This window comes from Anastrepha ludens, chromosome 2 (genome assembly GCF_028408465.1).
Source record: "Anastrepha ludens isolate Willacy chromosome 2, idAnaLude1.1, whole genome shotgun sequence".
NCBI classification, from domain to species: Eukaryota; Metazoa; Arthropoda; class Insecta; order Diptera; family Tephritidae; genus Anastrepha; species Anastrepha ludens.
Genome location: NC_071498.1, coordinates 16,468,538 through 16,496,487, shown reverse-complemented (window position 1 = coordinate 16,496,487; position 27,950 = coordinate 16,468,538). Strand labels below are relative to the sequence as shown.

The 27,950-nt window shown below is 38.5% G+C and overlaps 1 protein-coding gene across 2 annotated transcripts in view; it reads left to right on the top strand.

Annotated features, from left to right (window-relative positions):
• The window catches only part of LOC128863565 (putative leucine-rich repeat-containing protein DDB_G0290503), a 196,412-nt gene that overhangs the window by 132,702 nt on the left and 35,760 nt on the right, over positions 1-27,950 (top strand). For both annotated transcript variants that reach the window (XM_054102798.1, XM_054102790.1), the window contains exons 3-6: positions 3,951-4,511; positions 4,607-4,708; positions 10,259-10,393; positions 10,478-10,630. In XM_054102798.1, coding sequence (XP_053958773.1) covers positions 3,951-4,511; positions 4,607-4,708; positions 10,259-10,393; positions 10,478-10,630 — 951 coding nt within the window. The remainder of the gene's footprint in view (positions 1-3,950; positions 4,512-4,606; positions 4,709-10,258; positions 10,394-10,477; positions 10,631-27,950) is intronic.

The following is a 27,950-nucleotide window of genomic DNA, read 5'->3' as shown; positions in this document are numbered from 1 at the left end:
ATTCGATGTAGACAGTTGGACAAGAATGGAAAACAACAGACAGCCGAAATATAAAACTCAAACTCTAACTCAAACATAGGCACGCACACATAGGAAATGCATATGTGAATGTGTTGTTGTTTTTTTTTCTTTTCGTATAGCAGTTAAGCTTTTAAAAGTGTTTATTGAAAATTCGTCTAAAGATTGCGTGGGTGTTCGCGGTAACATAAATAACAACAACATCGATGCAATGCAATCCAAGTAACTTTTGTGCTAATAACGAAAATAGTTTGAGGAAAGAAAAACCCTACTCGCATGCCATGCAACGCGCCAAATGCGGATATGTGGCAACCAGCTAATTTCAATCAAATGCCGTCATTCATATGTGTACATATGTATGTGTGTATTTACATAATGTACGGCTGTATATATATGTGTGTGTATGTGTGGCTGTGTGTTGAAGGAAATCATTTTGCGGGCAAAAGCGAAAAATGCGAGTCAAATGTTTGCATTTACAATTCAATCATCATTTCCACAATCAGCAGTCAGCGGTCGGCGATCGGCGGTCGACCAACGGCAGTCGTCAGCAGCCAGGCGCTGAGGTATGCAATGGATGATGGAATTGTGGCAGACCCCGTACAAATATTAGTGGGCGTCCCACCACATTGATTTCCTACTTTGGTTGTTGTTGCTGCTGCTGCTGCTGCTGCATGCAAGACTATTAAGTGTTTTTGTATTTGTATTTGTTTTTCTTCGTTGGTAGCTTCTCCAACCCGCTGTATTAGGCAATTAAATTCGATTGATTGGTTTGACTGTTGACGGCTTGAACTCTGCAAAAACTACCAGACAAGGGGATGCACGTGAATTTTGCAACGTTTCCACACACATACACCCATGCATATTCAATTAGTTATGTATTTTTTGCGCATCATAAGAAAAGTTGTACTTGTATTTTCCTTCGTTTCGCATTTTTAATAGCCCTTACATTTTAATTGCGCATCTCTTGGCTTTAATTACTTACAGACTTACTTATGGTACATACACAAATACATATGTATATATGTAAAGCGCTACTTGCAACTATTGTGTGAAGAAATGGTGAGATTGCATCATTTTGGTGTTGCGTAACAGCATGCGTGCACTTTTTTTGTAGCAATGAATTATGCTGGTATTTCTGATTTTATTACTTTTGAACTCCCTAATGGCAAGGTGAAAAGAATTGAGAAGGTGGGCTCAATAACAGACCGTTATTCTTCTCTTAGCAAACTTCACAGAATCGGCTGATGGGATGACGTAACAGGGGATGTGTTAATGAAAAAAAACTGAGACTGTGTTGGAGATATAGGAAAAAAAGCTACATAAGCTCATTTTGTTGCCGTCTGAACAACGACTGATTGGACGAGTGTGTGAATGCATGTGGAATTGTGATGCAGAACGCGGCTGTCAAGTACCCTGTCACGTGGCAGCCGAAGTTCCCCACACAATTTGGTTTTTCACCATAGTTAATGACCGAACCTTATAAATCTATCATCCTTGTCTTAATGTCTTATTTGTTGTTCACCACAATGAAGTTACAGTGATTTTTGGCTGGTAGGGTCGTGAAGAAATACATATTTTATTGCATATGATTTCTAATTTATAAGGGGGCCCGAAAAAATGGACGATTGTCATAATTTTTTTTAAATATGTTTTAGAACTTTTATTCAAATGAGGCATAAATGTATCTTACTCGATGTTTTTATTTTAAAAAATGTTATTTTTTATTATTAATATCGCCCCTCCCCCAAAGAAAAAGGCTTGCGGTGATCATGGTAGCGCATGAGCAGCTCAACTGAGATCAAAAAAATTAAATGATTATTGTAGAAAAATGCTTTTCAGTGAATCTGAACGGTTTATTTATCGAAAAAAAAGTTTTTCTCGATATGAAATCCGAAAAAAAAAACGATTTTTGAGCGGTTGAAAAATTAACAAAAAAAAAAATTAATTCCAGCGAACTATGCAAATATTTATAAAATGTGAACCGTTCAGATTCGCGAGGTTGTAACTTCGAATAATAAAAAAACAAGTTTAAGCAAAAATTTTTCGATTTTTTAGTCCAACACAATGTTATATAATGCACTGACCACTTCAAAGATAAACTAAGCTTTTGAGGTTTTTTAAAAGTATTTTTCTTTATTTTTCTTATCATTTTCCGCCGAAATAATACTCCAGAAACGTTGAAATGACATTTCCGTTATTATTAGTGTACCAAAATTGGTTCTTCAATAAAAAACATAGTTTTTAATAAAAAAAAAAATTACTAAACTGCACATTTGAGGGTTAAAACAAAATCAGCTTAATAAGCTTTGGAATTACTCCTCTTAACACTCAGACAAACGTTTTCATTGACCGCCAAGCGGCTAACTCGGCTTGTGTTCAACAGTGCAAATCCACAATGAATGAACTCAGCAGAGATGGTCAGGTCACTATTTACTGGGATACCAGGATACAAAGGAATAGAAGGAAATGAGAGAGCTAATGAACTTACTAAGGCAGGTATTCGCTTGAGTCATTTAATTTCATTTGCAGAAAGCAGACATATGCCTGTCTCGTGAGACAGGAATTAAATGACGAACTAGCTCTGGAAAAGCTAGGATATGGAAACACTCAGCCTCGTACAAAATTGTCAAAATTATGCTAAGGACTTGGAATACCAAAACTGCAGACTTTATTTTATCACTGCCTAAGAAAGATTGCAGAATATAGGTTGGAGTACTCACGGCACACTTTCTCACCCCACATCACGCAACCAATCTGGGATTGGCACAGAACAATGCGTGTAACACATGCAACGAAGCGAATATTAGGGGTTCTGACAAAAGGCTGTATGGCTTGTTAAAACTCACGAAGACGTGCGTTATGAATTATGGGGTTAGGGGTAGTCAGACCCTAAAAGATAATGATTTTCAATATTTTTTTTTGTTAGTCAGTTGCTTTATTTTACAAAAATAAAAACGTAGCATTAATACATCATAATCCGACTTGATTTTAGCAAATTAAAAAAAAAATTAATAATTGTAAAAGTTTTCGCTGTTTGTGTGGAGCCCGTTTCTCCACAAGTCCCTTGCGGTGCTCATCACCAGTCCTTGGTTAATTGTTAAAAAAAATCGAAATTTTTGGAAAAAAAAAAAATCCTTCGATAAGGCATGAATTTTTTATGTTTTTTATTTAAATCTACCCAGCGGTTTTTAAGTTACAGTAATCACCAGTTCAAAAAACATATTTTTGGGAAAAACGCATTTAAAGTTTTGCGAACGGTACGGAGCGCCCGAGCGCCTTTGTTAATTGTTGAATAACTAGAAAAATATTTGTTGGATTCATTTCAAATTTTCACACAAAACTTTTAAGATATTATACTTGAAGAAAATACAAAAAAATGAACTTTTTTTTAAATTCCGACTACCCCTACCCCCTTATATAAAATTATATCTTCTAGATAATTAACACTGGCAACACAATGGACCCTATGTAGTGGTCTAAGTGAGCTGTTTTCAAAATAATGGCATTGGATAACAGATAACCCAACAAACAAATAATAAAAAAACCCCATTTCGGCGGTTTTTGAAGAATCAAGAAATATTTTTAACTCGCCGAAATCCTCTAAACTTAGCTTTAAGTACAGAGGTGTACTTACGCAACTTTTTTTCGACTCAGTCTAGAGCCCACAAGCATGATAACTATTCCATGGATAGAATATAGCAAATATGCATGAAACATCTGATACCCACCTGAACTTAATTTATAAAATTTTATAAAAAAATATTATTAAAAAAAAAACAATTAAAAATCCCAATTTGAATTTGTGTTGATTATACTTTAAGTTCATGTTCTCGTATAAATATTATAGATATTTACAAATATTGATTATTTAATTTTGTTTTTTTAAATTCGTTACTAATTCTGTTCTTCTTCTCATTCATTCCATTTTGCAGGTGAAAAAACTCAAGGATATTGAGCTGATCAATAATACAAAAAATCTACAAAATAATAACAAACCGACAACGCCAATTACTGGCGCCTCAAATGATAAATCAACTGCCGCTATTACAGCAGCAACAGCATCTATAACAACATCAACAAATACAAACAAAATACCCACTGATACACAAAATAATCTCAATTTGAAAACCTTAGAAAGTGTTAGTCTTAATTTAAATGTAAATGTCGACAATGAACAAACTCATAATAACCAAAACAACAACAACATAACGCCATCAGCTAAATCATTAGCAACAACACATAATGAGAATTGTAACAATTTACTAAAAACAACAACCGCAAGCAACTATGCGAGAGAGGAATTAACGCAATCTCTCAAAGAAGCGGAAAGTTCTTTAGGAAGATCAACAACAAACATACCCGCTGAAACAACAACACTAAAATCGAACTCAATCGACAATATGTGCACAACAACAACAGTGACAACAGCAACTAAGCAAACAGCTGAAACGGATAATCGTCATCACAACGACATGCACGACGATCGAATGAAGGTAATTAATAATTGTCTGGCTTTGTTGTCCGCAAATGTTTGCACAAACCTTATTAGTTTGTTGATCTTGCTTCTTCTTCGTCTTCTTATGCGCAGGACAACAATTCGGATTCGGACTCGGCCCTCTCATCAGCGCCGCCATCCATAAGTCCACAGCCGCCACCAGCCGGGCTGGACACGGCCGATATCTGGCAAATGGTGAGTATTCAATGGATACTGCGGCTAAGCGTTTTTTCGTTTTTTCGTTATTTGTTTTTTTTTTTTTTTTGTTTTGTTAAATGCAAAAACCGCTGAAGAAAACAGAAAACAAAAAGTATTTAAAACGTGTTTTTTTATTATATTTCGCGTTAAACAAGTTTGGCGGTTGAGTCTTTTGTTCAAGCCGCTCGTACAAGCTTACCTACTCGTATGTATGTATGTGTAATATGACTGATGAAGGCAAAAAGCAGATAATCCATAGCGTCATAGCAAAAGCAAAAGTGAATTTTATTTATTTTTTTCTATCTTTTTGCTTAAACAATTTCCATAGTTTTTGCTATCTTCTCGCTGCTGCTGCTGGCAGCACTCACTTTTGCCCGATGACAATGCACTTCGACTGCGCGTGACACACTTTATCTTACAGATCCGGGCAGTGCACTCCCCTTGTGTGTTGTTTTGTTGTTTTTTTTTTCCTAGCAAGTGGCAACTCGTTTTTTTCAGGGGCATTTTATATTGCATGTACCCGTGGTAGTTGCCGTCTCCCATCGAATGTGTCTTGGACTTAATTGATAAAAAAAAAATATTGAGTTTTCCCTTTTCAGTAACGGTTTGCCTGTGCCATTGGTTAGATAGAGAATTATTAGAAAATACAATTGCCATTTAGACTCGTACATAAATTCGCCGCAGCCATGAATTTAACTCTGCATTTTAGTGGGACGCGTGCGTGACCTGTGCTCTCTTAGACATCTTCAGTTATGAAATCCTCGCATTCGAGTTGTTAAAACTCATTTCCAAAGAAATTTAGTGTATTTGTTATACAACGAAATAAAATGAGTTGGTCTTTCAAAATTACTAGAATTGATCCATACCCTTTGCCAACAACATAATCAAGGCTACTGTTGACCGACCTACTGGTCAACCGACAGTTTTTGATTACCTTTAATTTCCTTGACGGTGTGTTATTGAATTGATTATTTCAACATTGACTCAGACCACTTGGATCCCGGGAATCCTCGCTAAGGGATCTCAACTCAGAGCTCCGGCAACTGGTAAATCAACACAAGCGGACCAAATGGGTTGAGCACCTGAAGACCCGTAACTTCACCACTGGTGTGAGTAAGCTCTGGTCCCTGTCGATCCCGACGAAGCACAACGACAAGGTGGCCATCACCTTTAGCGGTTGCACTTCGTCGGATCCGAAGAGATCCGCGAGCTATTTTGGCCGACTATTCACACTGCATCCTCCGGCCGATAGATCCAAGTGTCGTATGCCACCAGACGGCTGCACAAACTGACGAACGACAGTGCGCCACTTACTTCCTCTTGTGATGAGACTTAGGGGGCCATCACCAAAACCAAATCATCTAAAGCCATTGGCCCTGACGGACTAAACGTACTGATGCTGAAGCACCTGGGACATTTGGGAGTAGGATTTCTCTTCTTACCCATTTTCGGTATCCCGTAACAAGTGGAAAGCAGGGAGAGTGGTGCCGCTACTGAAACCTCCGACGAGTGCACATCACCACCACAGCACTCACCGCCACAAACGCCCAGATAAACCGCGAACTTAACCAAAACTGCCAATGCGAGAGGACTACCCTGGTGGAGTTGGGCTTGAAAAAGGCTTTCGATACTGTCAGTCATTCCACGCTACTAGGTGATATTTTTCAGTCGACAGTCCCGTCGGGGCTGAATAGGTGGTCCGCCAACTATCTGAGCGGTCGTCACTCGTCAGTGATTTTTAGAGACCAAACATCCAAACAGAGGAAGATCAAGCAAGGTGTTCCGCAGGGTTTTTTGTTTTGAAAAACACCAGGCATCAAATTCTGTTGGAATAAATCGTAAGCCCGCATGAAAAGTGATTAATGAAAAATGAGAGAAATCGCCTGGTCTGGTGTCAAAGAAGTTGTTGAGCCAGTTGTAAGGCCTTTATGTTATGGAAGGTAACGCCCTTCATATGGTTTGACAGAGAGCGGAAAAGATCGTAATCGGTCGGTGCAAGGTCCGGAGAATACGGTGGATGCTGAAGCTCCTCCCATTTGAGCTCTTGGAGTGCATCTTTGACGACTTATGAAACATGTGGCGTGGCGTTGTCGTGAAGGAGTATGGTTTGACCATGCCGATCAGGTGTTTCCAGTCCAATAGCCTCATTCACGCGGTGTAGCTTGGCAATGTAGAGCTCTTTGTTGACCGTGACATTTTTATCGAGCATTTCCCAGTGCACCATGTCCGCCCAATCCCACCAAGCACATATCCATGACCTTCTTTGCATGAATATCCGCCTTGATTCTCGGCTTTGACGTATCTCCTGGAGCCACCCACTCCTTTCTTTGCTGCATATGTGTGTATGTATAGGCACCATTTCTCATCTCCCGTGACGATTCGGTACAAAAAGCGCTGTTTATGATCGCCTGTTTGCTAAATGGTGGGCGAGATGCTGAAAAGCAATTTGTTTTTTTTTTCTGTTTTTTTTTTTTTTTTTTTTTGTAGAGCTCACGAGCCACTCAGGATTCCAATTTTCCAGTAAATCCTATTGCATGAAGGTGAGTGAGAATCGTTTTCTGATCGCAGTTCATTAGTTCCTTTCTTCCGCCAATTCACGACTGGTTTGGCGCCCGTTCTTCTTCAAAAGTGATTTGAGACGTTCTTAATCGAATTCAGAAAGCTTTCCGCTGCCAAATTCAGAAAGCCTTCCTTCGCCATTTTGGAATTTTGCATACCATTTCTGTGCTCTAGACTCGCCTAAGACACCTTCTTCATACACACCGCAAATGTCCCGGGCTGCTTCGGCAGCTTTTTGACCTCGGTGAAAAACAAAGAAGAGCAAGTGTCGAGAATATTGATTTTTGCCTGCTGGGTATCCCATTTCTAAGCCTCAAAACTAATAAAAAATTAAATAACTCAAAAATAATAGGTCTATTTATAAGTTCGTGCGGTTTTACAACAGATGGCGTAACTTGATTATTATTCCATCGATCCACATTTCCAAACATTCATTGGAGAGCTACTGTCGTAAGGCACAAACGTCAGTATAAGTTTTTTATTTGAAGCGTAAACAACAATATTTTTACCACACTTGAAAATGTCGAATTTCGTGCCAAATAATGTGTTTTTGCGGGGAATTCTTCTTCATTATTTTAATATGAAGAAAAAAGCAGCCGAAAGTCATCGTATCTTGGTGGAAGTTTATGGTGAGCATGCTCTATCTGAGCGAACGTGCCAGAAGTGGTTTGCACGCTTTAAAAGTGGTGATTTTGGCTTGGAAGACGAAGAACGCGAGGGTGCGCCGCCAAAGTTCATGGATACCGAATTGGAGGAATTGCTCGATCAAGATCCGGCTCAAACGCAAGAAGAGGTTGCAAAAACTTTGGGAGTTGATCAATCAACCATTTCCAAACGTTTAAAAGCCATGAGAATGATCCGAAAGGTAGGCCATTGGGTGCCGTATGAATTGAAGCCAAGAGACGTTGAACGCCGTTTTATGGCATGCGAACAACTGCTTCAACGGCACAAAAGAAAGGGTTTTTTGCATCGAATTGTGACTGGCGACGAAAAGTGGGTCCATTACGACAATCCAAAACGTCGGGCAACGTATGGATACCCTGGCCATGCTTCAACATCGACGTCGGCGCAGAATATTCATGGCCTGAAGGTTATGCTGTGTATCTGGTGGGACCAGCTGGGTGTTGTGTATTATGAGCTACTGAAACCGAATGAAACGATTACGGGGGATGTCTACCGACGACAATTGATGCGTTTGAGCCGAGCACTGCGAGAAAAACGGCCGCAATACGCCGATAGACACGACAAAGTTATTTTGCAACATGACAATGCTCGGCCACATGTTGCACAAGTGGTCAAAACATACTTAGAAACGCTCAAATGGGATGTCCTACCCCACCCGCCGTATAGTCCAGACCTTGCGCCATCCGATTACTATCTCTTCCGATCGATGCAACATGGCCTGGCTGACCAGCACTTCCGTAATTACGATGAAGTCAAAAAATGGATCGATTCGTGGATTGCGGCAAAACCGACCGAATTTTTCACAAAGGGAATCCGTGAATTGCCAGAAAGATGGGAAAAAGTAGTAGTAAGCGATGGACAATATTTTGAATATTAAATTTGTAACCATTTTACGTCAATAAAGTTTCAAATTTCGAAAAAAAACCGCACGAACTTATTCATAGTTTTGAGGGGAGAAGAGAGATTCCTATCAATACTGACCCTTTTTTCCCAAATAGCGAACAAATCGTTGTAAAATAAAAGAAAATTTAAAACGCTATGAACTTATTTCTCAACCCCATACTTAAAACCCTGCTAGATAAGACTCCACATTTTCTTCTGGAAGCAAACCCATTTTGGTTAGATGAAATCAAATTCTTGGCTGCAAAATACGAGCAGTTCGACTACAGTCGAGAGCTTTGAAATGGGTCTATGGCATATTGACAGACATAGTTCTGGTTGTCACTTTTGAAAAACGGCGAAATGGTTGTCAGTTTCCAATAAATATAAGTCCATAAACTTTTCAAAAAATTATTTTGCCATGCTTTGGTTAAAATACATTTTTGGCACACTGTTATATGTTTTTAAGAAAAGCGAAGATATTTTGATCCTTTCAAGTTTTTTATTGCAGCCGACGAAAATTGCAAATTCAGTGTGGCAAAAAACCAGGCAGGCAATAATTCAGGCTTTTATGTTTTGGTGCGCTATGCGCGCGGTTTTTTCTTTTTACTTCTTGTTCTTGTGGCACTAGAATTCAGATTGTAAAATGATGTTGGTAGGTGTATGTAGGTATACATATGTACGTTTCATGCGCATTTGGCTGTGTGATTGTAGATGGCACTGATTCTGAGTGAATCGCCATTATGTGAGAAGCTAAGAAGCCACACAGAACGCCTGCAGATGGCAAGCAAGACGCTTTTTTGAAGAAATAAGCCAGATATTTAGAATCATTCACACACTGCCCCTCGCCCAACACGCTTACCCATTGGCCTAACGAGTATGTGGCGAGACAACTTTAATGGCGATTTTTATGGCCGCTCGTTAATGAACCTGTGAGGCTGCAAAGGCTGTAAAGGGGTTGAATCTGAACAAAGTGTGCAATAAAAATGCAAAAATGCACAAGTATTTACATACACACACACATACATGCATATGCATAAGCATAAATATGGGCGCAACCTTATGCGGAGTCATACCATAAAGTACGCCTACATACATAGCAATGCACTTATGTGTGTGTGTGTGTGTGTGTGTAAAGGGTAATGCAAACACTCTTAAACGTTTGTCAAACAACAATTACAAACACAACAACAATGCCATATACATACATACACACATACATGTGCACTGATCGCTCTGGTGGGTATTCTAAATGGTACTGGTATTGTGCACATCCTCCATAAATCCTAAGTCATCTTGAAAGTTGATTTTTTTGGTGATTCAGACTCAAACTTTTTTGCTTGCTAATTCTACTTTAGCCGCTTACAGTTACGTGCGTGTGAATGTGTCTAAAGGTGGTTTAAATGTTTACTGTTTTTTTCGCAGATTCGCACCTACAGCACAGACCTGCAAAAACTACAAAAGGATAATGAAATACTGCAAAAAGAAAATGAGCATTTGCATGCGGAACTAAATTTGGCCAAGGAGCACATTCTGGATGCTGAAAAGTCGAGCATGGAGGTAATTTGCATATTTAGTAGTGGTGCTGTGACTTACGCATAAATATTATATCAAATTTTTAATTTTGTTTTTTTTTTGGTACAGGTAAACAACAATGCCAAATTACAACAACTCATGCTACGTGTGAAGCAACTAGAGGAGCAGGAGCATCAGTTAAGCACAGAGGCGGATGAGTTGCGTGAACAAAATGAACTGCTGGAATTCCGCATACTCGAGTTGGAGGAATCAAACGATAAGGTGAGTTGTGCGGCTTTTTATACACGCCTAAAAGTAGGCAATGTCTATTTGGTGGTGTAGCAAATGATTAGAGCGACTTGAGTTAGGCTATGGAAATGCTGTAAATTAAGGTGGAAAAATATTTAACGGCGTACATTCTGCTGTTAAAGAGTAATGTCTGTAAACAGAAAATAAAAACACAGAGAGTAGAAACAGAGAATTTTAATGATTTTCTGGTAAAAACAGGTGAAATATGTTCAGAGAATGTTAATAAAATTTGTTAATGAAACATTAAAATAAACAAATTTGTTAATGAAGCATTAATATTAACAAATTTCATTTACATTCTCAGCTAGTTTATTTTTTGTATTTTATTTATTTTTTTAATTAAAAATATTGAACACAATGACATACATTCTGCTGTTAAGGAGTAATGTCTGTAAACAGAAAATAAAAACACAGAGAGTAGAAACAGAGAATGTTAATGATTTTCTGGTAGAAACAGGTGAAATATGTTCAGAGAATGTTAATGAAATTTGTTAATGAAACATTAAAATAAAGAAATTTGTTAATGGAACATTAAAATTAACAAATTTCAATAACATTCTTAGTTAGTTAATTTTTTTTTATTTTAAATTTATAGGCGAAATTTGATATTTTACTGCCATACAATATAAGTATACAGTTACAAGCATTTATTCACACGCATATTTGTTTACCATTTTAATTAGGTTTACTTTCAAAAACGAAACAAATATGATATGGTGATAAACGGAGCAAAACTGCTTAAATATGATATAAATGATTAACTAAATGAAAAAAAAGACCCAAATAGAGTTTTGATAAAATGTGTTTGCGTGGGCCTACATTGAGGTAGATGTGTTCATTCATCTGTTGCTAAAAACTATAACTCTCAGTGCCAATGAGTTTATTTGATTCCGCAAATGAACAGGCAGCCCAGGACAGAACTTCATCATCATAATCATTAGCCCAACAGTCTTGTACAGACCGTTGCTTCCACAACTACGCTCCGATCGATCATCCATTACGCCTTTCCAGTTTGTGATCTTAATTTTCCGTATCAACCCAGCTTGACCTCTTCCACTACGCCTTTCCAGTTTGTGATCTCCATTTTCCGCATCAACCCAGCATTTATTTGGTCTCTCTTGATCTCTCCATATAGTTGATTGTCTATGGAACGCTGTACTGGCAGCGCTCTATTTGGGTATTCTGTATATGTGCCCTCTGATTCATCTGATAAGTTGACTTTATATAAAGCGTAATGCGTTGCCATTAGGAATCAATGCATCCAGCTCGCGATTGTATCTTATTCGTTATGATGTCCGCAGTATCCTCAGTAGCAATCGAGCCTTGAATTATGTTATGTGTGTTAAGAATGCTTTACTTGCCGTGCTTACTCAGTCTCAGCCACGGAAGTGTTCGAATCACTGCAGATTAAGATACCTAGAAATTTAGATTGGTCAACTCTTTGTGTGCATTAGCGATTTCAATGAGTGCATGGTCACTCGGTTTCTGTGCGAAGTGCATATACCACCTAGATCGAAAAGTTCCCGGAATTTATTCAGAAAATTCAAAATGAAAATTTATTACTCAAAAGTAATATTGTCGCCTTCAAAGTACACCCCATCGACTGCAACACACTAATGCCAGAGTTTGATCCAGGCCTCCCAAAATTTTTGAAACTCAATTTCCGGTATAGCCATCAGAGCCATCTTCGATTTTTTCATTACTTCCTTTCGGCTGTTAAAATGTGTGCCCGTTAGTGGTTTTTTGACTCAATACAATGGACAAAAATCACAGGGAGCCATAAACAGGAGCCTGCCACTACATTCGTGATGCTCGATGGATTCACTATCTCTTCTGAAGCGTTCATACCACTCGTAAGCAGCTGCTTTCTTTAGAGTATCGTTACAGAAACAGTTTCCCAACATTTTTAAAGTTTTCACATCATTGAATCCATTTTCAACTCAAATTTTAATATAAACTCGTTGTTGCTAATTTAAATCTATTTGTACACAAAACTGTACATCGGAACACGTGCAGAGGTAGATTTACTCAAGACGACGAAACTTTTACAAATGTCAAGCAATGGCGAGGCAATTTTGGTGGCAATGTTAATCGGGAGTGTTAATCACAGATGGGTCAACTTACCAAAAAAAAACAGAACTCAAATCAGTTGACTTAGAGAGTTATCTGGCGGTTGTTTCGGGAACTTTTTGATCAAGCTAGTATTTCGCTTCCTCTGTGTTTACTCTGTGAATGCCCTGCCCTATGGAGAATCTCGAACAACTGTCTGGCTTAGACGTCAATAACCTAATAAGGTTCTTAAACCGCACAGACTGGGTATATTCATGCCGTAAATAACTGGTAAACAAGTTGGTAACGAGGGTGTGGCAACCAAATGGTGCGGAAGCGCTAGTTGGATTCTGGAAGAACACGCAGACCATCTTCTTAAGCATTTTTTTTAGTTTTTTTTTTTAATAAATGTGGCCAAAATATATATTACATAAGGAAAAAAGTGCTGATTGATCCTCAAACTCACAAGGAACTTAGAAATTCTGTTGAATTCTCATATAGCGGCAGACATTCGCGCATTTTTCGCAGACAAGCTGACAAGCGAAGAAAAGGAATTTAAATTCGTATTAAAAAAGAAAAAGTAAGATAAAACACAAGTAGCCATAACGGTTGATTTTTTCACTATTTTCTTTTCAACCTAATGGCGCATTACTCCTAAATGCACGTGTTTAAATGACTAATAAGAAGCTTTTGTTTGCACATTTTGGGCCAATAAAACCCAAAAGGCAGTCTTTTCATCCATTCATTTATACACCTATTCAAACTCACGGCCGATCCATTCAGCATTTCGCATGTTGCAACAACACAGATTGTCATGTAAATACTCTCGTTTCACCTTTTTTTTTTGATACTTAAAAGATATCAAAAATTTGCCGCCTGCTTGTCCGCCCCAGGCTATGTGTTTTTCAACGAATCGACACCAGCAACAGTTTTCCTACCAACAGCAGCAACGTGGCGTGAAATCAATAATTTTATTACCGCCAACCAATCGACTGCCAGGCCCAGTCGCTGGCGATGAATGAACTCAGTGACGTTTGTCGAGATACTTCGATAGCGAATTGAGTCATTCACCACGCAGCTGTGGTGCGCGGCAATCGGCAAAACGGGCTACCAATTGACAACCAACAATTTGTCAGTGACAGTGACCAGTGGCATTCAAATAACAACAACAAAAGTTGCAATTGCACTAAGCTGCCAAGAGATTGTGCACTGAACATTGATTTCTTTCTTTCTGGCCAAAAGAAATACGATTTCATGCATATTTTCATATCTATGTGTGTGTGTGTGTGTACGAGTATGTGTGCTGAATTGATTAAGAAGTGCCAAATGCATTGCATATAAAGTGTATGTATGTACGCATATGTTTGTCACTTGTCGGAATGATTGTTGAACAACAGTCTGGCTGTTGGCTGTTGGCTGAGGACTGCGCTTGTTGCTGCTGTGATTTATGGGAAATTACATTTATACGTCTGCATACATCTTTTGTAGTTTTTTTTAAAATCTGCCGCTTTCATTTATCCTTCTGAAGAAAACTGCTTTGCCTGTGCTCTGTATTCGTTTTAGATATTACGTAATTTTGTACTTTTGATGTCATTTCTTTTGCGCCTCTTCCTTCTTTTATGTTGCTTAGGAGGCTTGTGAGATTTTTCCTCTACGTTCATATAAGTAAACTAATAATGTAAAAAAATGTCATATAATATAAAAATATATATGAATAAATGTAAATATAAATAATACAAAAAAAAGTCAGCCTGTTAGTGAATAAAATTTAATAAAAAATAGTGTATAGACAAAAATGATAAATTGGAAAGGTCATCTGTAGCTAGCTACGCTACCGTCGGCATCGCCTCTCAAGATCATTACACCTACTAAGCCCCTTCATCGCGATTGAGCCCCAATTCTCGAAGAGGCCTATAGCGTAGGTATCTGCAAATAACTTCTCATCATTATTTGTAGGTTTATTTACACACAGCATTGCCTTGCGGCCGAAACGAGTTGGTTTGGCCGTTGTTTTTGGTTTGGGGCCGGGCGGAACATACGTTCATTTACGCTTGGGATTGGAGAAATACACCCATTTTTCATCAACCGTAATGATTCGATGCAAAAAAGACTTCCTTTTGAACCGGGACAGCAGCATTTCACAAGTGGTTTTTCGGTTCTCTTGCTGTCTTTCAATCAGTTCATGCGGCACCCATCTTCCGACCTTTAAAATCATGCCCATGTCTTTCAAACGTTTGGAAATTGTTTTTTCTTTCTTTTCTTGCGTTTGACCATCATCTTCATCCAACAATGCTTGCAATTCGGCTTGCTTTCGAGGCTTATCAAATGATTGTACAATAAAAACTTCTGGTGGGCGTTAGACCATTACAACAACTTGCCATTAATGGCTTTTACTGCTTTTTACTGCTGCAAAATGATATCACTTTCAAAGTGATAGTCAAGATACGCGCAAGCGCAAAATTTTGAAGGTAGAAAGTTAGTGACATCACCGCATGCAAATTCATGTCAGACACAACAAAAATTTTTTACAACAAAAGAATTTCAGAAGTAGCCACAATATTCCTAGAGCTTTGCAGGCAGAAGTCTTTGCGATCCTGCATGCATGCATAATGTTAAAGAGAACGTGAAAGCGAGAGATAAATTAGCATTTTTTCGATAGTCAAACCGCGATCAAGACTCTGTCATGGTGTAGATCCAAACTAGTAAATTCCTTTAAGGAGGAGATCAAATCTGTTGGACATAGGAACAAAGAAGGAAATTAAATTGCTCATGAGTTTGCCAGGAAGGGGACTGAATTGGTCTCAGTGAGCTGCTACCCAACCTTCGGCATCCCCCCTATATCTCAGGAAAGCACGGATCGGCTGAAGCTCCATTTCTACTGGAGCGCAGGCACATGAAGGCGCAATATGCGGAGAACTCAGAAAGTTCTGGGCACTCCACACCACTCAATTTCCAAACTTGTAGCTATGTTTGCCGCCGGCTATTAGACGATCGGCTCACACGCAGAAAAGCGATGTTTACCATTTAACCACCATTGCAGAAGCTGTGGGCGGCTTTCAGAGATGGAGACTATTGAGCACTTTCGCTGTAAATGTGCGGGTTTGGCGGCTAGGACGATTAAGGTCACTAGGTGCTACTGTCTTTGACAGCCTGGACCAGTGCGCCAACCTAAATCCCATCAATCTTCTCCATTACATCAGCAACTTTGGCTAGCTGCCTGTTGGAAGTCTCAAAATGATATCAAAACGGCACTTTGGCAGGGAGTGGCAGACTGATACTTGAACCATTTCATCTCCCTGCCTACTTAGAGCGTCACACAGCGGTTGTTCCGAGCTTTCTGATCGATGGGGTATATCTGTGCTTTCGAAGAGCACCAAAATGGGATCGATTCTTGCACCGGCTCAAGATGCCAGATAGATGAAAAATAGCTGCGAAAGGCTTGAGAATGTTTTGAAGGTTTAATGTGTTCATTCATAACAAAGCCAGAAACTTTTGATAAAAGAATAGTCTTATTAGTAATATTTATTTGAATACTCTAATATTCGTTGTACATTTTTATGTTTTTAATATTTCCTAGCTTCACTTCACCACCTACACTTTAGTGTTGTTGCGTGAAAATGAGGTCAGATTAGATTAGATTTGTGGGGAGTTTGACAGGTCCACGCACTCAGTCAGGACGATAATTGCACTACACCCGGACAGATTACAGTGGAAAGAATAGAGAGACAGGATAGGTATTATATGGATAGTAAGACTGAAAAATTTATTTGAGGTCACACTTCTGCGAATTTTTTTCATTCATTGATGAATCTTAAGAGGTCCGTAAGAGGAAGGGTATGAACTTTATTCATACTCAGTACATCGCACCTCAATAGCCTAAGTTTGATTGTCGAAAACGCCGGACAGCTACAGAGAAAATGCTTTGCAGTGCCCTCATTCTCACGGTAGAATAGACATATTGGGTTGCCAATGATTCGCATTAGCCATATGCTGAACACCGATCCTTCCTACCAATTTTTAGACACTTTCACAAAGCCGTTGGCTACTCTGCAGGAACCCAACTCAGACCTACTTCTTTTATGAAGTCCTCATCCATAGTCCCATGAAGTCGTCAATCCATAGTTGAATCGATGCAGAATTGACAACTACTTGTAGAAAGTGTTTAGGGCCTAGTGGTATGCTTGCAACGCCTTTATTAGCCGGTTTATCAGCCAACTCGTTCCCTGTAATGCCACAATGTCCAGGCACCCAAATAAGACAAACTTTGTTGTGTTTTACCACACTATTCAGTTTTGACTTACATTCACCGACTAACTTCGAAGAGCAGCGTGGTTTAGCAAGCGCTCTTAGTACAGCTTAATTGCCACTACAAATTCCAATACTTTCTCAGTAAGCCAGTATGCATCATTCAAAATGACTTCCGCTAAGAATTCCGTACCGATCTGACCTGTAGCATAAGCGTACTTAGTAGTGTCTTCGTACGGTAAAGAAAGTGTGCTGAAATCCCGTGCTCTGGACTTAACCATCGATCTCTGAAGCTAATGTAAGGCACCCCCTCTCAGGCTCTCTGATGACGTACTTTACATAATTTCGCGCGGGCACTACACCATCTTGCATAGCAAATAAAATTCCTTTATTGATTAGCCATAAGTGCGACAGTTTCGCGTCGACATGCGGGCTTTTTAATTCGTTGTAAAATACGCCATGTATGGGCATTCGTGATCATTGTTCAACTTTGTCCATTTTTGTTGTTGTGTTCCTGCTGTTAAACTCATGCATCATTCTGAGAGGTGTAAATTTGTCATCAGCTGCACTGACGGCATGGCGAAGTACAGAGTTTCCGGCCTTTCCATAGAAGTAATTTCTAAGTTTCAGGATCAGCTTGTCGTGCAGTGCTCCAACGTCAATTGCACCTCTACCTCCTTCTTTCCTAGGCAGTGCTAATCTCAACATTGAGCTTTTAGGATGATGACATTTATGTTTAGTCATTATTGTCCTCATCATGCGTTCCAAGTTCTTCAGTTCAGTTGTTTTATTGTTTATTGTTTCATTTGTTTCATTTTACTACGCCAAAACTATACGAAATTACAGGTATTGCAAATAAGTTGATAGCTGTGATCTGGTTATTGCCGTTCAGATTTGTCTTGCAAAGTACGTGGAGGCGTCTTTTGTACTCGGCTATAAACTTTTTTCTCATTTGCATTGTTTCAAAATTGTTGTTTTGTAATACATCAAGGTACTTATAAACTTCATCTTTTTCCATTTCCTTAATGTTCGTTGTCGTGTTGTTATCTGCACCGTCAACATTTATGACTTTGCCCTTTAAAACTTTTATTTTTTGGCATTTATCAAATCCTTTAGGCATTTGGACATCTTTAGAGAAGCTAATTACGCATTCTATCAATTTTTCCCAAGTGTTTTTCTTTGCCAGCATATAACTTTAGGTCATCTACGTATGGGTTGATTGATAACTTTCCGGCATCACCATATTTTAATCCATATCCATAGCCCGTTTTCTTAAGTATGTCGCTGAGTGGGTTCATACTTATTATGACTTATAAACGGGGAGAGTCTGGAAGCTTAATTCTGGTTCTCCAATTTTTGCATTATCCTTTTATTTTGTTTTATTTATTTTATTTTATTGTAATACCTATATTATTTTAATTTCTTTTTTTATGAAAATACTCTCGTCGTTAAATTAAATAAATATATACAATTTATAATTCATTATTCCAAATGTTATAAATACAAGATTTTGCCCTGGCGCTTTGCCCAAATAAATCACATCTGACTTAACTCTGCCTAAACCTATTGTCTATCCCTTCCCCAGCTGAGCCCTAAATGTAAGATAAGCATTAACAACTGAGGCATTTTCAATTTTGTTCACTACTTATCTCTACAAATGTCAAACAGACACATTATTGGCAAGGTAGCATCTCTGGCATGGTTTAGGTGAAGTCTTGGCTGCCTCTAAAAATCGTGACTCGTTTTCAAATACATAGAAGCGGTTTGACTTTTGGCTTTCAAGTAGTAAATTTCTGATGTAAAGCAGCGAAAGTAAATAAAAAATAATGCAAATCCAATATGCGATAAAAATACAAGACAACTGCTAGACGCTTCATAAGCACCATTGCAATCAACTGGATTACATATCCAGTAGACTTTTTTTTATGACCAGAGTATCAGTACTACGCAAATTACATCATTTAGAAAATGTATAGAATTTCATTTCAGTGGCATTTGAGAATCTTCATTCTTCTGTGAATCAGCATTTGTACATACGTACGCTGATGGGAAACAAAAGAATTAAGCGACAAACCTGCAATTAATTTGCCCACACTCTCTCTTGGCAACACTTGACTTGAAGAAGCAAACAAAAAATAAAAATAAAAATATACACAAATATTTAAAGGGTTTACCATATTTAGCCGAAGGTAAGCCCACATGTAGCTTATTTGCTAAAAATATGTTTGCATGCTGAAATGCGAATGAGCCACTTGTGAGCTTGAGCGCTTGAATGACACATTTACTTTGTGCAAAGACCGCAGGCTTAGCATTTCGAGAGTGATTGCGCCCACATAAATTGTATGTGCCGCTTGAGTGATTTATCGGTGCGCTTTAAATGGTTGCACTTAAGTGTTTGTTACACCGGCTAACATACATACGTATATGCGAGTACATCGGTATCTGGCAACAATGGCAGATGGCAAAGAGTCTTAAATGAAATTAATTGGCTTATCAATGAGGAAAAATAATTTGGTTGCTTATTGAATGCCAATTGCTCTTTAAAGACAATACATTTTCGATAGGTATAATAAAATTGCAGTTTCTTTGCTGCTTTACAAGCATTTGAGGTCCTCTATTATGCGCCATTCCCTTTTAAAGCATGAACCACTTAAGGCATGGACTATGTAGTTGTCGCCAACAAAACAAAAAAAGAAACTCGAAATTGTATCAATGGGCCCACCCAATTTTAGATCCACAAAAGGCAACTTATTGCAGTGTTGACATAAGTGTGCGCATACTCCTACATGCCCTGTATATTTGCTGGCCTGCAACTGCATTTGATCACTGCTTGCTATCTGTGTATTTGTAGTTATGTGTGTAATGTTGCCATGCTACTTATTACAATGACCATAAACGTTCAAGCAATGCGCAATCAAGAGCCAAAAAATACTATTAAATAAAAATAAAATACTAGCACCGTATACTTCTATTACATCCCTAGGTTCTTTGAGAGCTTTTTCGTGATTTTGTACAAGCCTTTGTTTTCTGTTCTAAAAGGATAATCATTATAAGCATAAGGTAGAGCGAAGGAATCGAGAATGCTGTGAAGTTTTATTCTCGAACCACTCTTTAGTCCTGCCTTTAGCGGTCTTACTTTTTGTTCTTCCAAGGTTGGCTAATTGAAGGGTTTTTCCTTCCATTCTTTTGCGGAACTTTGACTCTGAGCGGTTTTCAGGTATTTCCAACTTCTTTGCAAAATGTTGTGGGATAAAGGCATGTGGAATTAAAAAGTGCTCTGCCCAATGCACAAGTACCGTAGGATTAGTCTTCTAAATATCGTCAATAAGGTTCTAGCGAGTGTATTGTGTGAAAGACCAACCAACTGATTGGGCCCTCTCAATGTAGTTTTAGCCTTGAAAAATCTACCATCGACCACAATACACCAAATCTTGGATCCATGTGAGGAGAGTCGGATAATTTTGAATAATCTTTTGCTCCTTTTTACAGATGCTATTTCCTATATGAATTAGCGCTTCGCCCACCTACAACACCGAAAATATTTTTGGAATTTTTATAACCTCAATTAATTTAAGGGGTTATATACCTTGTGTTTTTCAAAAAAATCAAAATAAATTTTATTTCTTTATCGTAAAGTACAATCCCTTGAGAACATTTTCCAAAAATTTCATAGAGATCTGAGCAATAGATCGAAAGTTACAGCGTTTTAAATTGTGCGTCGTCACGTCCTGAGCGTACGGCCTCATGCGGCGCTTGAAACTTTAAACGCGATTATCTCAAAAACGTGTTTTTCCAAAAATGCTTTTGCGGTGGACGCGATTGCAAAAAAAGTATTCAACCGATTTTTATAATTTTTTTTTTAAATTGTTCGTAATTGATGTCGCCTCTTAGTGAACGATCAACTTTTTATGTATAAATTTTTATTTTGCAGATATGAATTTTTTAATGCCAATTTTAGGACTGTAGAAGTGGAGTTTTTTAAAAACATGTTCCTATTTTCACAAAAATCAAAATATTTAATATATTGATCGTTCACTAAGAAGATATAACCCTATACTAATGAAATCTTTTCGATTTTTTGATTTCAGTTGACTTGGTGGACTTGAATCGCGTCCACCGCAAGCCTCTTCCAAAAAAAGGGTCTTGGGGGAAAACGCCATAACTCCGCCATTTTTAAATATTTTTACACAAACAAAGCCTTTTTTTTTTCTTTAAACATTGTAATATCCAATAATAAAAACTTTTATACAATAAAATTATTGCTACATATCTTTAAAAAAACCCAACTTTCGCTAATTTCACCGGACCACAAGGTATATAACCCCTTAAGGCAGTTTCCCATACCCATAACCACATTACATTTAGTTCTTTCATCTGAAGGGATGCAATCATCTTAATGATGCTGCCTAAATACCCGAAAAACTCTTAATTACTCTAGAATGGTATGAAACAATATCGCTTGGTACCCCTGAATACTGTTGAAGCTGATCCGTTTGCTTTTTCTATTTCCTCTATTGAAAAAAGAGAATATAGCCTGGTTCATTTTACTTCTACACGTAGTGCGCATGCAACGATAAATCTCCGAGTGAAGTTGAAGAGAATTTAAGGAGACAGTGGGTCGCGGGTTGACGGGTAGCCGCTGTCCAAATTAGAACATATTTAATAGCATGAAATTGTACAGATTTACGGCGGGGACGAATTTCTTGCCGTCGGATTTTTTTACGGCGGTGAAATATTTGGATTCATTTCCATTTTCTCCACCCGGTTGAAGCCTGGGGATTGCTTTTCTGATCACTTGATGACAATTTGCTGATTGACAAGCAAAAGCAGCAAATAACAAGCCAATAATATTCGTTTTGCATAAGAAAACCCGCGAAATGTAAAAAAATTAAGAAATACGTTTTTTCAAATGAAACTTCTTAGGCGGCGATGGGCGAGCGAGAATGGAGAGTAAAATTTCAAGGCCATGCAACGTTTTGGGCATTTTCGTTCCGCGAGAGAGAAAACAGATATAATGTAGACGAAAAGGAGAGAAAGAGCTATACCTTATCTTAGATACACTTTAGGCTATTTTTCCTGAGTTTTTCCTTGTGGTTGGTAATTTCTAGTGAGAAATAATACTGCCCACTTCTTGGCGCTTGTTTGTTGGTGCAAACTTGTAGGAAATATATTTTTGGTGCCTACTTTTTGGCGTTATATATCCTTGGTGCCTACTGTTTGGGGCGTTTTTCGGTCCCTATATTTTTGGCGTTTTTTTTTGCGCCTACTTTTTGAAGCTTATTTCCGTTTCCTGGCTATAAACACTAGCGTACTATAAAGTGCTATCCATTCCGGCGTCGGATTTATTGGTATTGCTTTGCGGTAATTTGTGCCATTGCTGCGGCCCTGGAATCGCTGCGTTTGTGCGGATGATAAACGCTCGGAATAGTGCGCGTTGTTGCCACGGTTTGTGAAGCAATGGAGTATTGAGTGGGGTGGAGATTGCCACCGCTTCTGCTAGCTCATCTACTATCTCATTACCCCGTATTTTTCTATGACCGGGAACCCATATCAGAGTAATTTGAAGCCAATGACTAAGCAATTCTAATACCTCTCTACATTGTAAAACTAGTTTGGGTGAAATGGAGTTGGAGTCTAAGTCATTCATAGCTGCTTGACTGTCTGAAAAGATAGCTACTCCTGCACCAACTTCCTTGTGGAGTTTTAGTGATTTGCATGCTTCTCTGATCGCTAAAAGTTCTGCATAGAACACGCTGGCATAGTCAGGAAGTCGAGTTGACTGAGATAGGGTGAGCGGCTCCGAATGGAAGTAAGCTCCTACACCACCGTTCATTTTAGACCAGTCAGTGTGGATTTCAATATCGCATCTTCCCATCATCTTCCCTTTTTACCCATTCGACTCTCGGTGGAAAAAGTACCGTAAAATCTTTCTTGAAGTTAAAGTCGGGGACTGTGTAGTCTGATTTGTTATTGAGCAGTGAGGGTCCCTGTAGGAGGATCTTGCTGTGACCGTACGATCTTGTTGTCTAACTTCCTATGTCTCTGAGTCTCACCGCGCTGCAAGTAGTGATTGTTTTAATGTGTAAATCTAATGGTAACAGATGAGTTAGTACTTTGACCGCTTCAGTAGAACTGGCCCTAAGTGCTCCTCCAGTAAAGATATACGTTGTTCTTTGTATCTTGTTCAGCTTGGTTGGTTGTATTTCTTTTCTTTTGTTGGCCACCAGACTAGTGCCGCATTAGTATTGGGCTTACAATGGCTGTGTAGGACTAATTGGATAGTTGTGGTTGGAGCTTTCTTTACCCTGTACTCTACGTTGTATCTTCAGCTGGGTTTGAGATCTAAGATGAGGCGTCTTGCAGTGTAAGGCATCTCTAATCCCACGTTGCTTCATCTATTCGCTACTTGCTAACTCTTGGCGAAAAGAAGAGGCCTACCCAATCATATAGAAATGTATATATATAATATTTCCGCAGTAGTCAACGACCACTATCCAAGCAGCCTCTTCCACATTTTAAAAACATTACTGAGGCAAACCTTTTTCAATAAGAGTGTTAATAGTTTTTAGTACTGTTGAAGCTCAATTTAATTCCAACTTGAATTTACATTTAAATATTCATTTGCCGCGTCAAGGGAAGCAAGCAGGTATGATTCTCTAACTAAACGGTATCATTCTCATTCGTGGAGTGTCGTGCATACTGAGAGGTTATTGAACGAAAGTTCAAGCGCTATGTGAGAATATTTATCGAAGAGCCATAAATGGTCAGCATGAATAAGGGGGAAAGCATTTCTAATAGAGTTACAAATGCATACAATAACAATTTTACATTTTCGCTCGTAATTTGACGAAAAAACGTTGAAAAATTGTTACTTTGTATTTGTTTACTTCTGCAGGCTTCTACATAAATATATTTTCACACACGTTTTGTTGGGTTTAACATTTTTGCCATTGCATGACTCCCGCTAAGCAGTGCGGACAGTGCCATGAATGTGGCACACAAATAAGCATAAGAAATGAAAAATAAAATATTAAGATAGAATAAAAAAGAAATGAATAGTTATAAAACTGTTACGGTTCTACATATGTATGTATGTATGCATGCGCCTAGATTTGGCGTCTTTAGAGTATGACTATTGAAAAATTTGTGTATAGTAAGAAAGGCAGAAGAGGGGAATAGAACGTGTGCCCCACACCTATTGAGGGTAAACAAAAGGCAAAGCAAATGAAAGATAGCTTGTGGTTAGAATTTTTTTTATACATATACATATGTGTATGTATGTATGATTGTAGGCACAGATGTAAGCGAAAGAACAATAATTGTTGGAGTTGGAATTGTGAAGCACACAAACGAATGGGACTATGCCCAGCAAAAGTTACCCCACTTGGCGGCGCGGGAGAGACGATAATTGTGTTGTATCTTAATATCGCAACAATGCTTTGTATTGTTGTTCATGAGACTTCAATATTGACGGTGGCGTTCAAGCAAAAAGAAGTAAATAGAAAAATGCTACAAAACGCGGTCATGCAAATAAGCGCGCAAAATTCGCGTGGAAGTAAACAACAAACGAAGAAAAATGGTAAAGCAAACAAAACCTGTTTTCCAACATTTGTTGCATTTACTGGTCGCCGAAAACGTGCACTACTCGACGTTGTTAACAAAAACACTCAAAACAAATGTAAAATCACTCAAATGTTTTCAAATGAGTGTACCGTGCCACCGCTTGGTGGAGCGAAAGGGAGACTATGCGATCGTAGCTTCAACAGCTACCAAGCTCCAGCGGCTCCTACAAAAGGGACTTAAGTTTACTCAAGTGCTCATGCACTCACTCAGCACACCTACAAGCGCTGTGGTGTGGCACTCCAAGTAGCCAAACTGGCATTCTCTTATTTGCCGCTACATTAGTTCACCATAGAACGCGTTGAACTGCGCATGCTTACGAGCTTCGCGTGCGAATGAAAAATGTGTACCGCTTCGTCGTCTATGTGCAATAGTTTGTGTCTAGAAGATCAAATAATTTATATCAATGGCGAATTTAGTGCCTTATTTGCAGTATTTTGTGCGCCCGTAAAAGGCGAAATTTCGCTAATAAAAATAAAATACCAGCGTAGAAATTTTAGCGAAATTAGCAGTAGAAAACTAAATGCAAAGTGATAAATTAGCGAGATAGCAAAGAGAAAAACAAAAAAAAAACAAAAAAACAAAGTCAGCAAGCAGAAGAAGTGAAAAAGTTAACTAATTAAGTGAGACAAACGTAAAAAGTCTAAGTTAACAGACTCTGGTTGTGAAAAAGTAAAAAATATCAAAGTGGGAAATCGCACAAACCGTTGCACGTAAAAACTTTTTCGCCATATATTCATCAGCCGGGAAGATTTCTCAGATACGCGCGCACTTTTTGTTATACCAAAAAGCAGTCAAAGAGTTTGTTAGTGTGGCCATAAGTCACTGATGTGGCTGCTGTATTGCAGCAGCCGTAAGGAGTGGCAGCTGACATTTGCCATTTGTTTCCCAGCTGGAGAACGAACAACAAACGAATGGAGCAAAAAGTAAAGAATTATTTAAATGAAGACGTGCTTAGGTTGAAATAGAAGAGCTACTATCGGGTGTTTTTTAGGAGTTTGAGAACTTAAAATGATAATGCAAAATAGAAAAAAAATATTGTTTTCCTTATTCACTCCTCTCGGGAACATAGGGCTTCGACAAGGCTTAGTCTTGTGTTGGTTTCGTTAATCTATTTTGATTTCTGACAGGGTAGGTGATTAGACTGCCGCTACCAGTCCTAAATAGTGGGGAATGCCCACCTGCCGTTGCTTAGGAACAACGCTTTCTTATTGCTTGGAGCGCCAACTGTGTGTCACATTTTTCTGGCAGAAGGATCGCACAGATGGTTCAGGACTTCGCTAAAGTGGTGTGTCTGCACTATTACCGCAGCTGCCCGCTTCCTCTTCCTGGCGCTACTTGATGCAATGTGTAACTATGTGCTTTTCTTTGTTTTTGCTTGTTTTAGCAGCCACAATGCGCCGACTATTGTGCGGGTTTATGGATGTAAAGGATGGAAAGGATAAGTTTTTGGGGTTGAGGGCTCAAATTTTTTGTTTTAGAAACAGGGAGAGTAGGTAAATTTGGAAAAGTGCTTTACGGGACTCGAGTCCACAACCTCTTGGATGGGAGGCTAGTGCACTTACGCTAGACTACCACAAAAATATAGTTGAAATTATTTTTTTTATTATAATCTGGTAGATAATTCCATGCCAATGATATCCGACATAGGTATGTCCATCATGGCCTCGAATTACTTGGTCCATTCGATCAGTCCAATTTTGGACGTCTTTTTCCAATAAATGGTGGCTTGAATATTGCAATAAGCCGACTGTCAAGCGCACTGCGTGGCTAGTTGCGCTGTCTTGTTAAAACCAAATGTCGTTGATGTTTAGCTGATTAATTTTTGAAAACAAAAATTCAGTCAGCATGGCTCGGCAGCTCTTGCCATTCACCGTAACGACAGCAACTTCTTCATTCCGAAAAAAATAAGGGAAAAATTAGAAAATGTCGCCAGTGCACTATGAACTTCGCGAACAGCTTTTTTTTGTATTTTTGTTTATTTATTTATTACCTTTGTTTTGTTCAAAGTAAATTCCCACAATTTGAAAGCGTTTTTCTGGCCTTGATTGATTCATGATGACTTGCCAAACCTTAAAAAAAAATAAAGGATTGGCGCGTACACTTTGGTCGAGCTCCTCCTCCTATTTGTGATGTGCGTCTTTATATTGTTCCACAAATGGAGGGACCAACAGTTTTAAGCGGGCTCCGAATGGCAGATATTTTTATGAGAAGCTTTTTCATGGCAGAAATACACCCGGAGGTTTGCCATTACCTGCTGTGGCGCGATCCCTATTAGAAAAAACTATTTGTATAATTTTGCTGCTCGTGCGCGGAAATCCAACCCATTCGGCTACAGAGGACGCTAACCAAATCTTTTTGAGCAGAAATGTCAACATAGTTTGCCTTGTTCAGCTTTCTCAACCATCGTTGTTGATATCGAAAGTTCTCATGTAGCTAAAAGAACACCCGATTTTAGAGTTTACTTTAAATCACCAAAATAGCGTTGTAGAAAACAAGTGACGGTAATTAACTTAGAGTCAGCTTGAAAATAATACCTTGGTTTTCTTGCTAGATCAAGCTTAAGTTTGTGCTTTGTCTAAAAGTGAAAAAATTAAAGAAAGAAGCAATCAATTAAAAAAAAAAACGAATCCATATAAGAGTATAAAAATCACATAACCAGAAGCTGACTATTGAACTGCATGAATAGTAAAAAATAGTGCAATCAAGGCTTATTAAGCTGCAGAAAAAAGTACAATACAAATAACCGGCATTTGATCTGAATCCTTCATGCAAATTTTTTTCTTAACTGAAAAAATTGTGTTGATAGGAGAAGCGAAGTGCTCAAATCCGTGAAAAGGTATCGATTTCAACTTGAAACGATCGTATTTGCCAGATCCCACCTTCGCGCGTGCACATTACGTCAGCTACTTGAGTTTCAGTGTTCCCCTGAAATTACAAAATAGCAACAACGAAAAAGCCACCAATTCACCTTGTTCCCCATTGCGCTATTGATACACCGACAAGCACAGCAACAGCTACATACTCATCCGCAGCAGCCACAGCATCTCCACAAAAGCGATCACCTCCTCCTATTCATTTAAGTACAACAACTAAGAGCAACAATTATTCGTACACAAATATTGTACCTACAAAGTGCACACACACAAAGAAACCAGAACATCAATAAGCAAAAGCAGTAAAGCAACAGTATTTCGTTTTTGTTTGTTTTCGCGTTAAGTAAACGAAAAGAATTTGATTCGCACTCAATAAAAAAGAATCAAATATTTTATAACCGCCAACGTACAACGATTAACATCTACAACAACAGCTAATTCAAGTATTCACGGTGATTGAAGAGGAGTACAAAAACTGCCGCAATGCTTTGTGATGATGATTT